This window comes from Grammomys surdaster, unplaced genomic scaffold (assembly GCF_004785775.1).
Source record: "Grammomys surdaster isolate TR1022 unplaced genomic scaffold, NIH_TR_1.0 140, whole genome shotgun sequence".
Classification (NCBI taxonomy): Eukaryota; Metazoa; Chordata; class Mammalia; order Rodentia; family Muridae; genus Grammomys; species Grammomys surdaster.
In genome coordinates, this window is record NW_021604598.1 from 2,421,438 (window position 1) to 2,440,460 (window position 19,023).

Below are 19,023 nucleotides of genomic sequence, written 5' to 3' on the forward strand. Positions count from 1 at the left end.
CTTTTACATTTTTTATTTACTTAAATTATTTTGGGGGATTGGAGATTGACCCTCGTGCATGTTAGGCAAGCACTCTGGCACTGAGCTCTGCCCTCAGCCCTCCTTTCTGTTTTTCGAGATGGGATCTTATCATATAGTCTAGTCCAGCCTGGCCTCCAAGACTGCAGTGCAGGTAACAAGCATTGTCATCACACCCTATTTATCTGGTGCTGGGAATAGAACCTGAGACTTCTTGTATTCCAGGTAAGCATTTTACCAGCTAAGCCATAGTGCCAGCCCTTAAACATTTTGTTTTCTTTTTTTTGAGACAGAGTCTTATTGTGTGGCTGTGTTGGCCTGAGACTCAATATTTAGACCAGGCTGGCCTCAAACAGAGATCCCCCACCTTTAATCCAGGCCAAGCCACAACCACTTCCTCTAATTCCCCTGGAGCCCTTTAGCACATCCCTCCAAAGTCTACTTGGTCGTTTTCTTTGTTCTGAAATGACTTAGTAGTACTAAGTGCAGGTAGTACTGCCCACATATGCGTGGGTGTGAGGGCCATTCGCTGGAGCATGGGCAGCCTAACAGGATCCACATCACTAGAGAAAAGCCATCCGTTTCTCCTGAGGCTGTGACTAGGAGGCTCATGAGCCTTTCTCGTGGTTTGTCTTTGAGGTGAGTTCTGTCAGTAAAGCCCAGATTGTCCACAAACTTGTCCTGCCTCAGCTTCCCAAGCACTTGGGAGTACTTCTGTGGCTAGCTTAGACTTTGTTTCTTTGTGAAGTTTTTTTTTTTTAAAAAACAAAACTTTGGCAATTTCATTCATTTTAAATACTGAATACTTGGTCATTGTGGTGTTTGAGAATGTCCCATAGGCTCATATGCTTAAATACTTGGTCCCCATTTGGTAGAACAGTTGGGGAGGTTTAGGAGGCGGGGCCTTTTGGAAGAGGTGGGTCACTGAGTGTAATGAGCATAGTAAAAAATGCCCTTTAGACAGGTAAGACTAGCTCAGTCAGGATCTCCACTGCACCCTAGGCTGCATCTGATAACTAGAACCCAGTGACATTACTCACTCAGGATAACAAGGCACAGTTCTAGAACCCCGTGACGCCCACTGCACAGTATATAAGCAGAGACCAAGAGCAATGCTTTTCCCTGCACATCTAGACAGATGACACCTTGATTTGTCATGTGGCTGGATAATCTCTCCCAGGAACTTGACCCTTGAATCAGATTTCTGTTAGAGATTAGACCTGACCCTCAGCTAAGTAAGATACGTCACGCAGGTGAGCTGCCTTAGGGAGATAGGGCTAGAACATAGCTAAGAATTTAGAACCTTGTGTGATGACCCTCAGCATAATAAAATATAACTTTTGTTACACTAACTACACATCCTCTACCTTCTTGCTCAGAACACTGTGGGGTGGGCTTTGAGGTTTCAAAAGCTCACACCATTCCCAGTTCATTCTCATTCTCTGCCTCCTGCTTGCAGATCAGATGTAAGCCCTCAGCCTACATCAGATGTGCTACTCCAGTGCTGTGGCTGGCTGCCTGCTGCCATGTTCCCCACCATGGTGGTCATAGCCTAAATAACCCTCTGATACTGTGAGCCCAGTTTAAATGCTTTCATTTATGAGTTGCCTTTCTCATGGTGTTTTGTCCTGGCAATAGAAAGATGGGGAAGAGCTGCATGTGGTGGAGCATGCCTTTAATACCACCACTCCAGAGGTAGAGGCTGGCAGGTCGTTATCAGTTCAAGGCCAGCCTGATCTTCATAATGAGTTACAGGATAGCCAGAGTATGAAGAGAGACCCTTTCTGGGGGAGAGAGAGAAGGGGGAGGGAATTTGCCGAGGCAGTCTTTTTCACCTCGCTTTTGCCCTTACTGTCTCCTCTTCCCACTGATTTAGTTATGGTTGCTTGCAAAGGCATGTGTGTGTTGTGGGGAGAGGGGTTGGGGGGGCGTTACTTACTGCTCATGACACTGCCTTCCAGAACCCTTTCACAGCCTGTAGCCCCTCGGTGAGGGGAGGCGCCTCATGAGCCCCCTCCTCTGAGCACAATGAAATGTTAACAGGCTGAGTCCTGTGCGGAGCAGCATGTGGCTACAGGTGTGCCCTGTCCAGAAGATACTGTTTCTCAGCACTCCTCCTGTCCGCTGGGTCAGAAAATCTTTATTTTAGTTGCTGTTTGTTTGTTTGTTTGTTTGTTTTAGTTTTTCAAGGCAGGGTTTCTTTGTATACTCTTACTTGTCCTGGAACTCGCTCTGTAGATCAGATTAAAGACATGCACTGCAACACATGGTGTGTGTGTGTGTGTGTGTGTGTGTGTGTGTGGTATTTTTTTTAATGCACAGTCTCTATGCTGATTTGGCTGTCTAGAACTCCCTATATAGACCTCACCAAGATCTGCCTGCCTCTTGAGTGCTGGGATTAGAGGCATATGCCTGGCTTCTTAACATCTTTCTATTCCTTGATTCAAAATGTTCCTTGATTGATTCAGGTCTTTGGAGGTGTTGATTCAGTCCTGTTGAGGTCTATTCTGAGCACCCTGCAGACACTCTTCTCTATTGAACAGCTGTGCATGTCCACATGGAGTGCTGCTCGCTGCAGAGGCTTTTCTGAGACAGGCTGAGAGCCCCCGAATCAATACTTACAAACCTTAGCATGTAGAATCCAGTTTGTCAGTTCAACAACAGTAGTAGGTTCAGCTGGGCATGGTGGAGCATGCCTTTAATCCCAGCACTCAGGACACGGACATGAGGTCTCTAAGTTCATGGCCACCCTGATCTACAATTCCAGTTCCAGGACTCCATAGAGAGACCCTATTTAAACAAACAACTCCCCCAAAATAAAACCTGTAGTAAGTTTTCCCCCAAATCCTAGAGCTCTCTATCACCAGCTTTACAGAACCAGGGTTGAGTTTCTTGCTGTAGAGTGGACTTCTGTGGTTAATTTACCCCAGTAATAATACTGATAACATTGCTGTACCAACGGACATATCTTTCCAGACAGGTTGTTATGGTAGCTTGTGGGCCACAGCAGGGAAGAACCATTGATGACTTTCTTTCTCGGCACCTCTAACACTTGCCACTAGTCAGCAGGAAACAGCTCTCTGTCATAATGTGGTGTCTTCAGAGGTGGGCCTAACCATTTAGCTCTGCTGGGCGACCAAGGGCAGAAGCCATAGCCTGTGATGTGCCCGGGGCCTCCCTGCCTCGCATCTGGCACAGAACTTGTATACACTCAGGGCTTCCAGGAGGAGGAGAACTGTCTGATGCTTCCGTCTGACTTCCTGAGTAGTTCGAAGAATGCTGGCCTTGCAGAGTGAGCTCAGAAGTGTTCCCTCTAGTCCATTCTGTGGAAGAGTCTCTGAAGAATTGAAGTTCCTTCTCTTTTCAGTGTTTCTTCACCATGAAGTTGTTGGCTCTGGGCTTTTGGGGGGGAAGCTTTTGACCACTAATTCAGGCCCTTTTATTCCCTTTCCATCTCCAGATACTTTTACCACTTTCATCCATTTAGTTTCTTTGTAATTTTTCCCTCCAGGGTTTTCAATTTCTTCCATGCTGCCCTTCTAGTCTTTTAAAGATAATATTTCTGAGAGTGGAGAGATGGTTAATGCACTTGTTCTTGCAGAGGACCTGGTTCTCTTCCCACCACCATCCTCTGTAACTCTAGTTCCTGGGGATCTGACACCCTCATCTGGCCTCTGAGGGCACTGCATACATGTGGTGCATGTTCATACGTGCAGGCAAACTCTCATGTACATAAAATAAACATAAACAAGTCTTAGCTGGGTGTGATGGAGTCAGAGACAGGTGGTCTCTGTGAGTTCAAGATGAATTTGATCTACAGAGTGGGTTCCAGGCTAGCTAGGGCTATAGAGTGAGGCTCTGTCTCAAAAATACACAAATGTCTACAGATATTAGTTCGTTCATTCATTCATTCATTCATTCATTCATTCATTTGTATGTGTGAGTGCATGTGAGAGTGTGTGTTTGTGAGTTTGAGAGTGTTATGTGTGTATGTGGTATGTGTGAGAGTGTGGGAGGGTATGTGAGAGTGAGTGTGGTGCATGTGTAAGTGTGTGTGGGTGTGAGTGTGTGTGGTATGTGTAGGAGTGTATGTACGTGGAGGTCAGAGGGCAACTTTGGAGTCAGTTCTCCATCTTTGCATTGCTCACACTCAGGCCCTCTGGCTAGCACAGCAAGCTTCTTTACCTGCTGAGCCATCTTGACAGCCCCTTTTCCTTTTTATTTCTTTTGGTTGGTTGTGATATTACTACATTTATTCCAAATCTTAGCAATTTGAGTCTTTTTTTCTTTGGGAAATCTTGGTTCTTTCCTCTCCCTCTCCATGCTCCCACCCCCACTTTTTTTAAAAACAAAAACCAAGATGGCCTCAAATTCAATGTCTCTGCAAAGAGGACTTTGCACCCCTGCTTCTCACCTCTGCTCCCCAGTGCAGGGGTTACAGGTGTGCACTGCTGTGCTTGGCTTATGTGGAGGAGGGTGGGACCCAGGGATTCTTGTATGCATCCTAGGGGAGCACTCTACCCTTGGAGCCCTAGTCCTTGAGGCCTTGGTCTGTTTGCTTTTAGTTCCTCTGTAGACATCAGGCACTGCACATTTATTGGCATTTCCCCAATTCCCCTCTGTCTTAAGTTCTTACTTAGCTTTCTGTTAAAGTGGGAACATACTTCCCTCCCTTTGAGCCTTTGCTGTTCTCTGCCATGCTGAATATGCAGTCTCTTTTAGAGAATGTTCTGTATGCCTTTGAGGGTTGAGAAGATGGTTGAGTGGGCAAGGACCAGTTTCATGTGTGAGAGGCCCAGAGTTCTAGCCCATCTTGAAGGGAAAGGAGGAAGAGTAGACAAAGCCCAGAGAGTGAGCAGCTGCTGCTGCTGCTGCTGGATTTAGGTACAAGCCTTTCTTTCCACCTTGTTGCTTTGGGTGATACTCACTCTGAATACTCTTGATGTCTCCTCATCTGTCATTCATGTTTCTTTCCTTTTTAGTAGCAGGGGGTGTGGTGTGGGGGACAGACAGAGTCTCACTGCCTCCTTCTGACTAGCCTGGAACTTACCATGTTAATTAAGCACTGGCCTTGAACTCAGAGATCCACCTGCCTGTGTTTTTTGAGTGCTATGATAAATGTGTGTGCCAAACTGCACAGCCTCATTTGTTTCTTTAAAAGGAAAAAAAAAGATTTGTTAAGCTGGGCAGTAGTGGCGCACGCCTTTAATCCCAGCACTTGGGAGGCAGAGGCAGGCGGATTTCTGAGTTCGAGGCCAGCCTGGTCTACCGAGTGAGTTCCAGGACAGCCAGGGCTACACAGAGAAACCCTGACTCGAACCCCGATCCCACCAAAACAGAATTTTATGTGTATAATTTTTTTTGCCTGCACACATGCATGTCTGTCTGAGGAGACCAATAGAGTGTGCTGGGTTCCCTTGGAACTTAAGTTACAGGTGGTTGTGGGTGCTGCAAATCAAACCTGGGTCCTCTTAACTGCCGAGCCATCTCTCCAGCTTAATCCCAGCCACCTTTTTTTGACAGGCTGTGTCTCTATTTATATCCTAGGCTAGTCTGGAACTTCTAATATTTTTGCCATATTCCTCTGGAGTACAGGGACCCTAGGTGTGTTTCCTGGCCATTTTTTGCAATTACTGAAAGGATTATTATTGTCCATTCAAGCTGGAGGACCAGACTTTGGGTCTCCAGAACTCACATGAATAGCTGAGTAGGTGTAGTCACCTGCTTTCATTAGGAGGCAAGCAAAGGCAGGAAGTCCCTGGAAGAAGCTAACCAGTTAGACTAGCAGATCTACAGGCTCTGCATTTATAAGCGACATCGCCTCAGTAAGTAAGGTGAAGGACGTGGAGGACGACACTGACATCAGCCTGGGTCCATATGCTCATGCACACACGTGTATCCTCACAAATGCACATGCGGCATTACCCACATGCAAGGAAAAACAGTGGAGAGGTGGCATCCACTCTTACTGAATTACCTAATTCCCCCGCCCAGCTCTTTTACATCTCATTGGTATTCCTTGGCTCTGCCCTGCCCACTATCTCTAGTCACTGCCGCACTTGGACTTCTGGTTGTTTCTAGTTGTCATTCTCCCAGACAGTGCCTGAGGGTCACCAGGCTTGTGTGTGCTGAGGGATCTGAAGGAAGCAGGTGATGGTTGAGGAGGAAGTGGATTTAAGGTGATGTCCAGTCACCTGACAGGAAAGGTTATGCTGATGTCCTCACGGGGGTGCCAAGGAGAAGGGTGCGTGCTTCTTGTAGTTCTTGGGGTTGACATCCCCCCCACACACACACCATTGCCTTTGTGACAGCACCCTGCATGTGGCAGACACCTAGCTTCCTATTGGTTCTCTGCCTGCTTCTGCTGCTGTCTTCATGGCGTGGCCAAGTACCCCATTGGCAGATGGAGACACTGGGGCAATGACAGACTTGTGCTGGTCACACAAGTCTATGACTGAACTGTCAGGCTGCAGACTCTGCCCGTGGTCACCCACATTCTAATTGGTGCCAGGAGGAAGTCACAGTGGCCGCCTTGTGTTCAGAGTTCATTGGTTTCTTTTTACCCTGGCTCCCAGATGTGCTGGGATGAGCAGACAGTGCTGGAAAGCTGAGGGCAGGATTGCAGCAGCTTAGGTGGGGGCCTCAGTGCTCAGAGTGTTGCTTTGATCTGAGTTATTTTACCCCTGAAGCTTTGGTTTCCATATCTCCCAGATATGAGTAGAGAAAGCATACAGTTCTAGTACAGGACACCAAGTCAGGGGATTAAGAGTTCAGGTCAGCTAGAGCTACATTTTGAGACTTGAAACAACCAAAAGACAGAATGGGGACAGAAAAAGCTCTTGGAGTACAGCAAGAGTCCCTTGTGTGGACAAGTCAGCCCAGCTCCTCTGGGATGTGTGTGCCCTGCACGGGCTGTTATTAGCAGGTGGTTTTCTTTGGAATGGCTTCATGTAGCCTAGTCTGGTCTCAAACTCACTGTGTAGCCAAGGATGACCTTGCACTTCTGATTTTCCTGCCTCCATCTGATGGCTTGGATGAACGTGCTGCCATATTTATTTTATGAAGTTCTGGTGATGGAACTCAGACAAACAGATTGGACACTGAGTGCCAGACAGTACTGGGACATGGTTAAACACAGCAGACAATCTTCCCTGTCCTTGAGGAGCTGACAGGTTGCTTCAGAACTGGGAGGCAAGAGGGCTAAATGACTGCTGCTGAAGGAGGAAGACCCACAGACACTGTGTGGGTCCTGGGCACTGTCAGAGGAGGGGTGGTAGACTAGAGGCTGCCTGTCTCTCCTTCCCTCTAGGGAACACTTGGACCTACAGATCTGGGATCCACACCAGCCGGCCATCTGACACACAAAAGCTGACATACAGATGGCGATCGTTCGCTCTCAATTCCCTCACCGTTTTACATAGTGCAGCACCTGGCCTGAGATCTGAGTCTTCTGCCAAGGTCACGTAACCAACACGGGGCAGGGCTAGACATGGATACACTCTTCCACTAGCAGATCTGAGACATCAAAGGGCCCGGGAGAGTGGAGTTGAGATCTATGGCTCCACGGTTCAAACAGCTCCCCTGCCATTATTGAAAGTGGTTTTAGCTATTCGATACAACTGGATGGTGACAGGTTGGATGTTTGCCTGCTATAAAGTTATAAACCTGGAATTCACATCACCTTGGAGACTTTTATTTTGTTTGAGATAAAGTCTCACAGCTCAGGCTGGTCTTTAACTAATAGTAATTCTGCCTCCTGAGTGCAAGAAATTTCAGATATATACAACCACTCTGTTTTCTTATATTTTTTTAAGGCACGGTCTTCTGGAGCCCAGGCTGGCCTTGAGCTTACTATGTGTGTGCCAGTTACCTTGTTTTTTTTTGGTCTTTTTGTTATTTTGTCTTTTTTTTTTTTTTTTTTTTTCAGAGCTGAGGACCGAACCCAGGGCCTTGCGCTTGCTAGGCAAGCGCTCTACCACTGAGCTAAATCCCCAACCCCTGAGCTTACTATGTAACTGAGGATAACCTTGAACTCCAGATCTACCTGCCACCAATGAGCAGTGGGATCACATGAGGGCCACCACACCCCAGGAAGCAGATGCTGTGCTATTCTGAGTCCATGAATGACCTCCATTGAGCCAGCTGTCTCTCTGCAGAGAGATGCAAACAGATGAATCCCTGAGGCTGGGCTTAGTGGCTGTCATGCTTACCTGGCATGCACAAATCTCTGGGCTCTGTCTGCCAGCCAGCCACAGTGCTGCACATCTTGCTGTCTGTCATTGGTTTTTTTTTTTTTTTTTTTTGGTTTTTCGAGACAGGGTTTCCTCTGTGTAGCCCTGGCTGTCCAGGAACTCACTCTGTAGACCAGGCTGGCCTCGAACTCAGAAATCCGCCTGCCTCTGCCTCCCAAGTGCTGGGATTAAAGGCGTGCGCCACCACCGCCTAGCTGCTGTCTGTCATTGTTACCTCACGTAGGCAGTGACTGGTCTTTGAGTGTGGGCTCTATGTCCTGTATCTGTGCTCGTGGGAGCAGGACTCCAAGGAGAGTGACCCTATCTCCTGTCTACTCTGAAGGTGTTCTTGTTCCAGCTGTAACTGATCATTTGAGAAGTAGATAAACCAGAAAGTGCAGGCTGGTGAGGACATCTCTGTGAAGAAAAAGAAATCAGGCAGGACAAGGGTGGGTGTTGGTTCACCAGGAAGCAGCTAGACCTTTCTGAGGAGGAGACATCTCAGCTGAGCCCTCAGTGTACACAGGAAAGCAGAGTCATAAGAAAGGTCATAAGACAGGCCGGGTGATAGTGGCGCACACCTTTAGTCCCAGCACTTGAGAGGCAGAGGCAAGCGGATCTCTGAGTTCAAGAGTTTGAGGCTAGCCTGGTCTACAGAGTGAGTTCCAGGACAGCCAGGGCTACACACAGAGAAACCCTGTCTCGAAAAAAAACCAAAAAAAAAAAAAAGGGGGGGGGTGATTGTTGAGTAATTCCAAGGCCTCCAATGCCCTGGGGGAACTTGTGGGTTCCCCTGAAAGTTACAAGCAGAGAAGTGATTGCAGGTTGTTCCAAGTTGACTTTGGTTGTATAGGATGGATGCTGTCACAGGTGTGGGTGTGCCTGCCAGAAATTGATGATAGGTTTCTCTTGCTGTATTGTCTACCATAGGTTTTTAGACTAGGGTCTTTTACTGAGCCTGGAGTTCATGACTTTGGGCTAGGCTGGTTGGCTAGTAAACCTCATAAGCCCCAGGGATCTTTCTCCATCTCCTAAGTGCTGGCAGATGCGCATCACTGCTTGGCTTTGTGTGGGTACTGGGAATCCACACCTGGGTCCTTCCTCAAGGTTGTGTGTTAGACACTTTAGTGACTGTGCCATCTCCCTGGCCCCAAGAATGCTGTATTTTGGGATACTATGGCAAGCACCTTGTAATCCCAGCTTACCTTTGGGGCAGCTCTCATTGTGCCTACTTAATCAACAAGGAAGCTGAGGTGGCCCAACTCACCAGATTGTCCAGGAAGGTTCTAGAAGTAATCCAAGTTCTGGATTACATCTGGGCCTTGAGAAATTCCGGAACCACAGCCACCAAGTCACTCTAGCTGTTTCCTGCTCTTGTTCCCCGCCCAAGCTGGCTCTCAGATGTGACCACGAGCAGGTGGCATTAGGCCTGAGTGCCAAGGGCGGGTCTGATCTAGGTCCTGCCGGATTCCTGGCTAGGGAGGGACTGCTGGGAGGAAGCTGGGTGGTAAGCAGCACCAGACCTGAGCTCACATGGCCAAGCAGGGGCCAGGTCTCCACTACCGCCACCTGAGCTTCAGTGTCCTTGTCCGTGAAATGGTAGAGTCAGTCCTTCATCCCACTCTGATGTAGTATCTTTTGTGTCCCCAATAGGATCAGTAGAAGGGGAGATTGGGTAGAGAGCAGTCTCGGTCCTGCCATGGTGCGGCTTCTCAGATGGAAGCATGGCTTAGAGACAGAGAGGGAGGGAGGAAGCCGCGTAGCTGGGACTCCTCAGTTGGGTTTGGCCTGTAATGGGGAAAATGGAGTCTGTGTGGGAGGGAGGGGACGCCTTGATTGGAGCAGGTGGTGCAGAGCTTAGCAAGCAACCAGAAGGTTTCACCTGTCAGTCACTTGAGAAGAGACACCCCCACTGTCAGCAGAGGCCCTATCCGCTTGCCAGAGATAGAAGGTAGAGCTTATGCAGCATGACCTCTAATCTCATAGCCTCGGGCTCTGAGGTCTTGGGAATTACAGAGATGAGGAAGGGGCCTCCACCCAGGACCTTTACCTACATCCTGCCAGGTTTCTCAAGCAATGCAGCTGGCTGACTCATCCTTCCCTGCTTGTGTTTGGTTTCCCTCCCAGGAGGCCTGGAGACCCCACCTCCAGGTGTTGGTTCACATAGCTGTCCCCACCTTCTCCACTCTCTCTACAAAAATAAATAAATAATAAACACACCTGGCTTTTGGATCAGCCATTGTGCTACGTCTTTCCTGTCCCCTCCCAGGAGCCTTTTTCATCTTCCAAGGGGGGCCCTAAGGCGTAGAGTCCTATAGGCTCTGAGGAGAAGCTGTTTACAATGGTCCCTGTCACTAGTCCTGTGGACAGGGGATGTCCTTCTATGCCATAAGTAACTGGGCCACTGCCCAGAGAGGGCCTGATACAGCCCACAGAGACATTTGGCCCAAGAGCCCATATGCCTTCTGTCTTTTCAACACACATTGAATCATAGCAGCCAAAACTGATTTAAAGGCTCTGTTCAAGTTGCTGGTGACTTGACCAAATTCGGAAGCTCAGATCTGTTACAGAACCAACTTCCATCTTTCTGTCTGAGGCTAAACTGACAGGAGTAGGAAGGAAGGATAGGCTCAAAATACAGCCTCTGACTATTACTAGGTGGGCAGTTCCCTAGGGAAAGGTTGCTTGCCAGAAACCCCTTCAAAGGTCAAAGGTTCAGAGAGCCAGTAGGAAACTTAGTTTGGAGACTCAGACTGTATTGGTGCAGCTGTGAGTAGACACAAGACCTTTGTAGAAGAGCTTCCTGGATATCTGTGTTTAGAGAGAGAGTTTGTGGTGGTGGTGGTGGTGGTGGTGGTGGTGTGTGTGTGTGTGTGGTATGTGTTTGTGTGTGATTTTTTTATTTATTTATTTTTTTTAGCGTACTGGCCTGCATTCGTGTAAAGCCTCAGAGGTTCATCAACACCACAAACTAGACAGGTGATTACACCTGTAATCCTAGCACTTGGGAAGTAGAAACAGGAAGATTAGGAGTTATTGACCATCTGCTGCTACATAGAGTTTGAGGCCAGCCTGGGCTGCATGCATCACTCTGCCAAAAGAGAAAAAAAAAAAAAAAAAAAGGAAGGAAGGAAACAGCAGGGGGGCAGCTCCATTTGGGAATGAGAAATGAGGCAACATTTTACAAACTGACTACCTACCATGTACTATCCCTATACCGGGCCTGGAGACGCAGAAGGGTGGCCTGGGGAACTGATCGTGTGCTTACATAAAGAGGTGTGGGTCTTTGAGCAGAGTTCTCCCCATCTTCCACATATCTGTCGCCATCCCCCACAGTTGGCAGTTTTACTAACCAGGAAACCCAGACCCGAGCGACAGTGAAGGAAGCAGACCCAAGTCACATAGCACAGAGCTGGCTAAGTGGGACGAGACGTTAGGGCAGCCAGGACACAGGAAATGTCATAGCAACAGCAAAGGAAAGTACTCATGCCTGTGGAGGCAGGTGGCCTGGGGAAGGAGAGCTAGATGAAGCTGGAGGCCATCTCTGTTGTCAGCTAAGGACAGTTGGGGTTTTTAGGGCGCTGCCTGGGAGGCCATAGTGTGTGCTCTGCTGCTCTGCCCAGGAAATACTCTTTCAAAAAAAGATTTTTTTTTTATTTTATGTGTGTAAGTGTTTTTCCTGCATTTGTTTATGTACCATACCTGATGCTTGAGATCAGAAGTGTTGGCTTTCCTAAGTTAGAGATGGCTGTTAGCCACCATGTTAGGTGCTGGGAACCTGGGTCCTCTGGGAGAGCAGCTAGTGCTCTTAACTACTGCGCCATTGCTCCAGCTACACACACACACACACACGCACACACACACACACACACGCACACACACACACACACACATATTTTTTTAAAAACAGATTTATTTTTATTTATTTTATGTGCATGTGCTATATCTATGTGATGCCAGAAGAAGACATCAGACCCCATTACAGATGGTTGTGAGCCACCATGTGCGTGCTGGGAATTGAACTCAGGACCTCTGGAAGAGCAGCCAGTGCTCTTAACCACTGAACCATCTCCCCAGTCCCTTTTCTTTTATATATATATTTGAGACAGTGTCTCTCTGTAGCTCTGGCTGTCCTGAAACTTTGAAGACCAGGTTGGCCTTGAATCGGAACAGATCCGCCTGCCTCTGCCTCCCAATTGCAGGGATTAAAGGTGTGCACCACTAACACCTGGCTCAGACACCCTTTTAAAAAAAAAAAAACAAAAAACAGGAGAAAAAAATGTTAGATTTTTTTATCATACCTACCTTATCTAGATAATCTATTTACTTTTAATGTGTGTGTTGTGTGTGCGTGCATGTGTGTGTATGTGGTATGTGGTATGTGTGTGTATGTGTGTGTGGTATGTGTGTATGTGTGTGTGGTGTATGTGTGGTGTGTGTTATGTGTGTGTGATATATATGTGTTTGTGTGTGTGTGTGTTTATGTGTGTGTGGTGTATGTGTGTGGTATATGTGTGTGTATGTGTGTGGTATATGTATGTATGTGGTGTATGTATGTGTGCGTGTATGTGTGTGGTGTATGTGTGTGTGTATGTGTGTGGTGTATGTGTGTGTGTATGTGTGTGAGTGTGTAGTATGTGAGTGTGTGTGTGTATGTGTGTGTGGTGTGTGTGTGTGCGTGTGTGTGTGTGTGTGTGTGTGTGTGTAGGGATATTCTCGGTAAGGGTGCAAATGGAGGCTAAAGGACAACTTTCCAGAGTTAGTTTTGTCCTTTTGTGTGAAACTTAGTTCTTCAAATTTGGCAGCAAGTGCCTTTACCTCCTTAGCCATTTCACTGGCCCATGGAAATCCTCTTGACCAGATCTTTCTACATCAAATCCCTGAGACATTTAAGTGGAGTAGCTTGGGAGCTGTGTACTTAGTTCCAAGATTCGGAGAAACAGCATTACGTCAGTTCTGGGCTGCTGGCTCCCAGTCTGCCCTGTGACATGACTGGTTGTCTCTTATTCAGCTTCTTCCTCCTTTGTTGCCCTCCCTATTGGTCACCAAGGCCCCAGCCTTTCCTTGTGAGAGCTGGAGCTTGTTCTGGGCATCACAGCCATCACCACTGAAACTCTCTATGTCCCTTGTCTGGGACAGAGGCTGGTGATGTCTGAGGCATCACCATTGTCCTCAGAGTGTCTGTCACCTCAGATTTACTTAAAGTAAAGTCACAGCAACACTATGCTTACTGGTCCTGGAGGCAGGGAGGGGGGTGGTCAGGGACAGATTCACCCTCTAAGAGACTGCATTGTAGGCTAGGAGCTGAGATTCTGGGACCTGGTGGTCAGCCTTCAAATGGACTGCTTGTGTTTCCGTCTAAGGTGGCTGCCGTTGCTGGTGCACTGCAGCCTTGGGCAGGGCCCAGTCTCTGCACCTCCCTCAGTTCTGAGATGGAGGCAGCTGAGCTATCTGGCGGGGTCTCACCACTGTTAAATCTATGCAGAGTGCTCTGCTTCTCACTTGCCTCACCATTGCGACTGCTCCACAGTGCCTATGTGATGTTTGACTAAATTAGGGAACTGATTTAGTTTAGGACTTTTGAGACAGTGTCCATAACTCAGGCTGGTCCGTAACTCACTATGTAGCCAGGTATGACCTTAAACACACAGACTATAACTGTTTCTTACAAAGTCCTTATGGAATCAGCAGCCTGTGCCGTAGCCCCAGTGATGCAGACAAGTGGGACTCCTCCCTGTGGTGCCCAGCTCCATGGGCTCTAGTGTAGTTCATTTGTGTTTTCTTTAAGATCAAAACAAATCCTCCTTACTGGTCCACCCAGGAGGAAGTTCCTTTGAGAAGATAAAGGACTCTTTTTCTTTTATGTGTCTGGCTGACTAAGCTTCTGGACCAGCTGTCAGTATTGACCTTCCACCATAAACACACACACATGTACATGCACGCACACACACATACATACACACATACATACACACACATACACACCACACACACACACATACACACCACACACACACATACACACACATACATACACATACCACACACACCACACATACACACACATACACACTGAGCTGTGAAGCTTTTGTTTAACAGGTTACATCTTGTTTATTTACTGTGTGTGTGCTCCTGTGCATATTGTGGTTCATGTGTGGAGGTCAGAGGACCACTTGTGGGTTGGCTCTCTCTCTCTCTCTCTACTGTGTCAGTCCTGGCCATTAAGCTCAGTCATCAGCCTTGCTGGCAATGGACGGTCCCCCTTCTCCTGTCCTTAATTCCTTCTATTGCAGTGCTGGGGACGGCGCTGTTAGTGCTAGGCAGGTGCTGTGCTGTTGAACTGCAGCCCTAGTTGATGTAGCTCAGGCTTACCTGGCGCCTGTGTTGTAGCCAAGGACAACCTTGGCATTCTGGGTCCCCTGCTTCTGGGCTCCCCTCCTTCCCCCATTCTCAGATATGTCTCTGGAAGCCACTCAGCCCAAGTTCTTTTTGTGCTGTGTAAAGTCCTGAACCTGGGGCTTCACACACACTATGCAAATGTGTGCCATCCTGTATTACTCTGCAAATTCTTTAGATCTGGCTTGTTTTGTTTTTGGAGTTGGTCTCATGTAGCCCAGGTTAGCCTTGACCTCTCTACGTAGTTGAGGCTGGTCATGAACTTTTTGATCCTCGAGTCTGCAATGCCCTGCTAGTGACCTTTCTTGAGAGATACAGTGAAGTATGCATCTTAAATACACACCCTGATTGTTCTGATAGCAAAAACAAAAAAATTGCTGATCATTGTAGAGAGCAGCATTGAGGCTGATTTTTGCCTCCCTAGAAAGTCCTGGGTCTTCCTGTCTGTTCCTCCAAGGAAAAGCCTTTGCCCTGATTCCTATCACAATAGGTCAGCTTTGCGTGTTCAGGTTCAAGTCCATCTGTGTGCTAGCTTGTAGCCTGGGCCACAAGCACGAGAAGATGTGCATGTGGTCTCCAAGACAGCCCTCCCCTCCCCGCCCCACTCCCCTCCTCTCTCTTCCGGGCCCCCCTCCCCTCCTCTGTTCTCCCCTTTGTCTTTCTTTTCTTTCCTTTTCTTTCTGTTTATGACACAGGGTTTCTCTGTGTAGCCTCAGGTATCCTGGAACTCACTCTGTAGACCAGGCTGGCCTCTAACTCAGAGATCCTCCTGCCTCTGTCTGAGTGCTGGGATGAAAGGCGTGCGCCAGCATCACCCAGCAGCTATACTCATTTTTACACTTAATTAAGGGAGACCACACAGGAATAGCTGTGGGCCAGCCATGCGACAGTGCTGATGGTGACATAATGCGGGACTTTTGGCTTCCGCATTTGCTGGTACAGGCATTATTTTGAGACAGCTTCTTGCTATGTAGTCCTGTCTGGCCTACCTCAGCTTTCAGGGTACTGGGATGACTGGTGGTTGTTTGTTTTAGCTCAGGCTGACCTTGAACTTGATCCTCCCCCAGTCTTTCCTGTAACTCTTGGGCAAGATCGTCTGAAATACAGTACAAGGAGGGCCTAGTGGCAATGCTAAGGCTCCAGAACATTCTGTGTACACAGCTCTGCTTCTTCCAACTTAGTTCAGGTCTACCTCAAACCCTAGCGCTGCAGACCATCCATAGCCTGAGGGCTCCCAGGGGACCCAGCTAGGGTTGGTGCGTTTGCTAAAGCTTACAAGAGACAGTTGCTTTCTGCCTGTGATCGCACTTCCTGCCTCACTAGCAGGGCTGTGAGTCACTTCTGCTGCTTTCTTTTCTCCCAGGGACTTCCTTCCGCGAGGATCAGGAATTGTCACCCGGAGGCCTCTCATTCTGCAGCTCATCTTTTCCAAAACAGGTATGAGAAATAGAAATTTCAAAACCAAAAACTAAGACAAAGTAAAAATTAAAAAAAAAAAACAAAAGTAAAGCAAGGGACACAGAGGTAGCATAGCTCATGGCTAGCTCGCCTAGCCTGTGGGAAGCCCTGCTTCCGTCCCCCAGTAGTGTGAACCTGGTGTGGAACTGCATGCCTGTAAGCCCAGCTCCGGGAAGGGGAGAGCAGAAGGACCAGAAGCTCAAGGCCATCTTGTGATGCATGGAGAGTTCAGGACCATCCTGGGCTACAGAAGACCCTGTCTTCAGACAGCAGCAACAAGCAAGTACTATGAAGAGGCTATCTCTGGGTTTAGACGGGGACTTGGCACCATGAGGATATTAGGGGCCCAAGGGGAAATCAGAGCTCCTGGGTTTTTTGGGTTTAAACTGCAGGTCTCACATGTACAGGGGAGAATACCCTTTTGCAGCCCTGAGTCCCCAAGCAGGACCGGGCTATCTGGGGCCCACAGTTACTTTCTGATTTTTATTTTTTATTTTATTTATTTATTTATTTATTTATTTATTTATTTATTTGAGAAGTATTGCCTGACAACCAGAATTGCTGCCTTGTACTTTTTGTGCAGCCCAGACCAGGCCTGACCTGACTGACCTGACCAGACCAGGCCTGACTGAGAGAACCGCTGTGCATGATCTGTGTAGCCCAGTCCATATGCTCATGCTGCCAGTCACTCCCAGTCTGCCCTGTTACTGAATTGACAGATGGGACCTGAGGCCCAGCCAGGTTACCTGCATTTTTACTGGGCCACTGACCTGGGTTCCTCAGCCAATACAGTGTGACCTGACATTCCAAGGCCCCTCAGCTTTTCTTCACCCTGGTTCTGCCAGTTTGGCATGGAGGAGAGGCCCCAGTGAGACCCGTGGTTTGGTGTGCTGTGCCCCTTTATGGGTTTTACCTTCTGACAGACCACAGGATGGGCTGCTACCTCCTGGATCAGGCTTCCAGTCGGCCCTTGGCCTATTCTTGTGTTTGCTCTCATTGCCTTCAGGGCTTCCATGGCACCTTGGAAATCCCGATTTTGCACTTTTTCTTTTTGGCTTTTTGAAACAGGGTTTCTCTGTGTAGCCCTGTCTGTTCTCGAACTCACTCTGTAGACCAGACTAGCCTCAAACTCATGGAGATCCACCTGCCTCTGCTTCCAAGTACTGGCATTAAAGACATACATCACCACTGCATGGCTTATTTTTGTACTTTTTCATGGGATGTCAGCTGGCACTGTTGCTGCTTCTGGTCCCTGGCCACCCTGGGAAAGCATGCATGGACGAACAGAGAAGGGAGCCAAGCTTCCCAGGTTCCTTTATTGGCTTCCCTTTGTGCGTACCCTACCTGCAGAGTGAAGAGACTTGGAAGAGCAGTCAGTCGTGTGCCAGGCTCCTGATGAGTGCTACGGTGACAGTGTAGTGAGCCGCCATACTTGACTTTACTGTAGTTTTGTTTGTTTTGAAAATATTTATATATTTTTAATGTATGAATGTTTTCCCTACATTTCTAACGGTTCACTGTGTGTGTGCCTGCTCCCTGTAGAGGTCAGAAGCGGGCATCAGATTCCCCAGGCCTTGCATGTGGTAGGCAAGTGCTCTGAGCTACATCCCTAGCCCATTTGCTGGCTTGTTTGTTTGGAATTCTTAGCTCAGGCTGATCTCCACTTGTATCTGGGGATGATCTTGAGCTCCTGGTTTTCCTGCCTTCCAGGTGCTGGGTGCTTGGTTTATGGGGTGGTGTTGGGTGCTGGGTGCTTGGCTTATGGGGTGTTGGGGATGGAACCCCAGAACTCACACAAATAAATAAGCACTCTGCTGAGCTATAGCCCATCCACCCAACTGCTTTTTTTCACTTCTTTTGAGACAGAGTGTCACGTTGTTGGCTAGGCAGGCTTTGACCTCATTGTATTCCAGATGAGCCTTGAACTTTTGATTCTCTATTTGAAGCCTCCTGAGTAGCTGGAACAGCACACCCAAGGCCTGACTGGCATGTGCAGAGAACATTGGGGTGCTAGTGACCAGTAGACCTGGTATGTTTTGAGATTCCTTGACTGCCAAAGTATACTGGAATCCTGAGGTTCTCTGGGTCTGGGGTAGGGTTGGGGAGAAGACCATGAGAGGAACCACTGAGTTGGGGACACCTGCCCAGAGCTGACTGCATAAAGAATCAAATCAGTCCCTGACCTTTCTCCATCTACAAGGGGACCCAACCTTCCTCACTTCCTGCCTGAGTTTACTGCTTGGCTCTTTGTCAGAGCTGATCTTGGGGATATGACCAGACCTGTACAGCTATGGTAAGAATGGACCTTAGACTAGTGTTAAAGTGGGTCACGTGGGAGGAGGCATGGCCACTTAGGGCACAGTTGTAGAGATGGGGACAGAGCTGAATCCTTTTGGGCTGAGAGGGCAGGTGTGTCTCTCGGGTGTGTCCTGTGTCCCCTAAGTGTGAATACCTCCAACCTTTTGCCTAATGGTGGCATTTCTAGTCTTCTTGCTTCAGGCAGACGCCCATATTATGCAAGGCCTTGGTTGGACATTGGAGAAGTAGCCCTTGTGTTTCTGTCACGTGTGTTATGTTGTCACCAGGTTGCCCTGCTTCCCCACCCTGGCCTAGTAGATACTGCAGACATGCATTTACCACACTCATCTGGCTGAAGAGGATGTATCTGGGCTGTTTAGAGAGCAGTAGTGTGTGCAGAGGAAGAGAGGCCAGGGAGGGAGGTATAGCTGAGCCCTAGAGATCACAAGATCCTTACAGTGAGGCTTGGGACCTAAGCTGCACAGTCAGGGATTTGGGCAGACAGCTGTCCGCCCCTGAAAGGTTCAGGAGTCTAAAGATGAGGCTGGTGAGGCTAGGCATGGGCCCTCCCCTTTAGTAAGACGAGGCTGGTGAGGCCAGGCATGGGCCCTCCCCTTTAGTA

The 19,023-nt window shown here is 48.3% G+C and overlaps 1 protein-coding gene across 10 annotated transcripts in view; it reads left to right on the forward strand.

Moving 5' to 3' along the window:
• Dnm2 (dynamin 2) overlaps positions 1-19,023 on the forward strand; it is an 85,397-nt gene that overhangs the window by 16,861 nt on the left and 49,513 nt on the right. For all 10 annotated transcript variants that reach the window (XM_028763708.1, XM_028763710.1, XM_028763712.1 and 7 more), the window contains exon 2: positions 16,009-16,082. In XM_028763708.1, the coding sequence (XP_028619541.1) occupies positions 16,009-16,082 (74 nt within the window). The remainder of the gene's footprint in view (positions 1-16,008; positions 16,083-19,023) is intronic.